This window comes from Fukomys damarensis, unplaced genomic scaffold (assembly GCF_012274545.1).
Source record: "Fukomys damarensis isolate Sample0158 unplaced genomic scaffold, DMR_v1.0_HiC HiC_scaffold_2, whole genome shotgun sequence".
In the NCBI taxonomy this organism is placed as follows: Eukaryota; Metazoa; Chordata; class Mammalia; order Rodentia; family Bathyergidae; genus Fukomys; species Fukomys damarensis.
Genome location: NW_022900914.1, coordinates 48,750,773 through 48,754,695, shown reverse-complemented (window position 1 = coordinate 48,754,695; position 3,923 = coordinate 48,750,773). Strand labels below are relative to the sequence as shown.

The window sequence follows — 3,923 nt, the reverse complement described above, 5'->3', positions numbered from 1 at the left end:
GCGCGGCCCTCGCCTCTCCCGCCCAGCTCACCTTCTCCGCGCAGGTCCGCTCGCCCCGCTTGCAGCTGTACCTCGGGAGCGGGGGCGGAAGCAAGATAACTTCGGGGCGCGCCTGCAGCCAAGCCTTGGCCTCCTCGTCCTCCCGGTCCTCCTCGTCCGAACTCTCCCGGGGTTGGACCTCGTAGTTAGAGTCTGAGTCCAATTCTCGCCCCGCCTCTTCCTCCTCCTCCGTCATGACCTCAACCGAGGTTGCAGGCTCCTCCGCCACCGCCACCGCCTCCACTGTCTTCTCCTCTACTTCTTTCTCCTCCTCCACATCCTCCTCCTCCTCCAGCTCGCCCGGCCAAGGAAGATCCTCAGGCTCCATGTTGGCGTCCGGCTCCAGGCGGCTGTGGAGGAGGCGGGGAGAGGAGGAGGCACGCAGGGGAGGGGAAGCGAAGTAACTGGCGGTTGCTGCCGGGCGCAGGCGCAGATGCCACCGCCGCTTCGCGCTGGGCGGGGCTGGGAGAGAGTGCGCGCGCGCGCCCGTTGCTAAGGACGCCCCGCGGGGCTAGCTGGAAGGCCCCAGATGGGAGGATCGCTAGAGGCGACACCACCACCTTGCTCGCCTCACTGGCTGGAACCTTGTTCATAGTTCTGTAAGCTCACAATAAACCCGGACTGTACTCCTCTTCGGGCACAGCGGGCTCCCGCACAGGGAAAATTTAATCCTTATTTTTTGTTCCTGTACCGAGTAGAGAGATCAAACCCTAGGATAAACCCATGATAACCACATTGGCAAATGATAGATTTTTAAAGGATTTTACAGTTTAGCGCCTATGCGACAGGCACTACAGTGTAGAGGGCTATGAAAACTTTATTGTGGAAAATTCAGTAAGTTGGGGAGAGGAAAAATGTTAAGAATTGGGCTGCGGCATCACAGATCGTTTGAACTTCGGTGTTACCACTTACATGTGACTTAGTGTCTATAAAATGAGGAAAATATATCTCAGGTTGAATGTGCTAATTAAAGAAACTAAAGGAATTAACCAATATGGATGTCTTAGTGGTAGATATTACTCATTGGTTATTGTACAATAACTCATTAAATGCTCACATTTCAGTAAAACAAGTATTAGTACCAGATCAGCATAAATAACAGCAATAGTGAAAAATCTGAAAATCATAGACTAATGTCTTATGGCTTGCCTTGCCCTGACTAAAAAGTGAAAAGGGAGAGTGAGAAAATAAACCTATGGCGTCTGAGGACTGCTCTGATACTAATAACTAAATCTCAAAGTTGTTAGGAGCTGGCCTGACATTCGCAGCTACACTACTGTACATCTCTTATTGAACATAAACAATCTCAGTATGCTCTCTTAGTCTGTTTTCTCATAACAATATCGCAAGGTGGGTATGTTAAAGAAAATAGGTTTATTTGGGCTTACATTTCTGGAGGTCTAAGGCCAAGGGACCACATATGATGGTGTTCCTGCTGGTAGAGTCCTGACACAGGTCAGGGTATCACATGGCTAGAAACATGTGCACACTTATGTGTCTTCCAGTTTCTCTCCCTCTTTTTATAAAGCCAAAGTGTTCAGTCATGAGGCTGATGACCTTATCTAATCCTAATCACCTCCCAAAGGCCTACCTCTAAACACCACAGTTAGATTAGGTTTCTACCCTCTTCATACCTCACAATGAAGATTAATCTCTGAGGGGACAAATCATATTCAAATCTTAGCAAACATTACCATCACACAGGATTATTCTGTGACTGTGATGAAGCAAAACCACTTCATAATCTTGCCTAAATACAGACAAAAGTAGTTGTTGTGTAAATCACAAATATATCAAATGTCCTTCTCTTACATGTTATTTGTGTGTCTGATGCCTCTTTTATCGATTATTGTCTAGCTTCGCTGTATTCTTGCCCACTAGATAAGATTCATTGAGGCTCAGTCATAGCATCCACTTCAGAGTAATGCTCTGCTTCTTTAAACATTCCCCCCAAAATCACCTCAAACAAGCCTAAATCCTATAACTCCTAATAGCATTCTCTTATGCAAATATTTCATACTACTCCATGATGTGTGTTTCCATTAGAATAAATAACGAGTCCAACTTCATGCTCCTGTTGATCTTTAGCTAGAGAGCTGTGACACATTAAAGAAGGCAGCCATATAAGCTCTGTGCCAGTTTTAAACTTACTGTGAGTGGTGTGCATTTCCAGTTACCAAAATTCTGATTTCTGCTCAGAAACATAATACCTCTGGATCAGAGATTTACTGAGTGCTTTCTAGGTTGCAGGCATTGTGCTAGGCTAGGGAGCAGTAATGCTTCCTCCTGGAAGCAATATCACTATGGCTAAGCACGTACCCCGTTAGTATTTCCTTCTGTCACAACAGCAGCAGATATTAGATGAAGCTGCCAAGGGAGACAGGACATGAGCTGATGGTTTGCATTCCCAGAAAGCACAGAGCACCTTGGCACCCATGCTTTGTCGTTCAGACACTTCCTATTGCCTGTGTTCTTTGTGCTTCCCTGTTCCTACCCGAGGGGACCTCAGCTTTTTATCTAAATTGAGATTCAGAAATTCTGTTTTTCTGGGTAAGAGGCCCTCAATTTAGGATCAGAGAGCTTCCATAACCTGAAGAGAATAGTGATTCTGAGTACTGCGTGTCCTCTTCTTCCAGGACTCCATTTTCTATCTCAGCCACCTTAGAGATCTTATAGGGAAAGATATTGTAGAGTTTTGGAGACATCAGCTACTGCTCTCCCAACATGTACACCTTTTCAATTAACTAATTTATTGGTACATTTTAGATAAACATAATGATCACATTCATCATAAGGAATTTGTACCTGTACATGATATATCTTGATTCTTCTTTTTTTTCCCCATTCCCCTCCCTTCAACTCCTTTTCCCCTCCTTATTTATAAAAGCTTTGTTTCCATTTTTTCCTTTTCTCTATTTTTTCTTTTCCATTCCTTCCTTTCCCCTCCCCCCTCTCTTGTTCCCCTCCCATTTGGACATTTTCTTCCTATTTCACAGTATCTATTATATATATATTTTGGTCCTTATTTACACTTACAGTTTCTCACACCAGAGAAGCAATGAAATATTTATACACGTGTGTCTGATTTATTTCATTTGAAAGTATACTTTTAAAGTACATCCATTTAGCTAGAAATGCCTCGAGTTTATCCTTCTTTATGGCTGGATAGTACTCCACTGTATAAAAAAAAAGCACATCTTTATCCATTGGTTGATGGGCATTTGAGCTGTTTCCAAGATTTAGCTAATACCAACTATGCTGCTGTATACTTGGGTGTGCATGTATAGCTGTGATAAGTCAAATGGAACCTCTAATTTTACTTTTTTGAGAAATCTCCAAACTGATTTCCACAGTGGTTGCACCAGTCTACTCTCCCACCAAGAGTGGAGAAGGGTTTCTTTTGCTGACAGGCCCTCCAGCATTTGTTATTGTTTTTAATTTCTTGATAATAATCATTATTTTCTGGAGTGAGATGGAATCTCAACATTGTTGTAATTGGCATATTTTGAATGACCAATGATGTTGAACACTTTTTCATATATTTATTTGCCATTTGTAATTCTTCATCTGAGAAATGTCTATTCATTTCAGATACCCATTTTTGGATTGGATCTTTAAATTTGAGAGATCTAATTTTTTGAGTTCTTTATATATTCTAGATATCAGTTCTTTGAGGAACAGCTGGCAAAAATTTTTGCTCACTTGGTGAGTTATCTCTTTACTCTGTTGGTGATTTCTTTTGCTGAGCAAAAGCTTTTAATAAGATGAGATCCCAGTTGTTGATTCTTTGTAATATTTCCCATGTGATTAATTTGTAATATTTCCCATGTTTATCACTCATAACACACTAATGATTCCAGCTGTGGCTCAAAAGTGCTCTTCAG

The 3,923-nt window shown here is 42.6% G+C and overlaps 1 protein-coding gene across 4 annotated transcripts in view; it reads right to left on the bottom strand.

Moving 5' to 3' along the window:
• The window catches only part of Alms1 (ALMS1 centrosome and basal body associated protein), a 133,084-nt gene extending 132,594 nt beyond the window's left edge, over positions 1-490 (bottom strand). For all 4 annotated transcript variants that reach the window (XR_777415.1, XM_010609593.2, XM_010609596.3 and 1 more), the window contains exon 1: positions 32-490. Coding sequence is in view for 3 of the 4 variants with exons in the window: in XM_010609593.2 (XP_010607895.1) it covers positions 32-367 (336 nt within the window). In the remaining variant the exon portion in view is untranslated. The remainder of the gene's footprint in view (positions 1-31) is intronic.
• Positions 491-3,923: the final 3,433 nt, after the last annotated feature.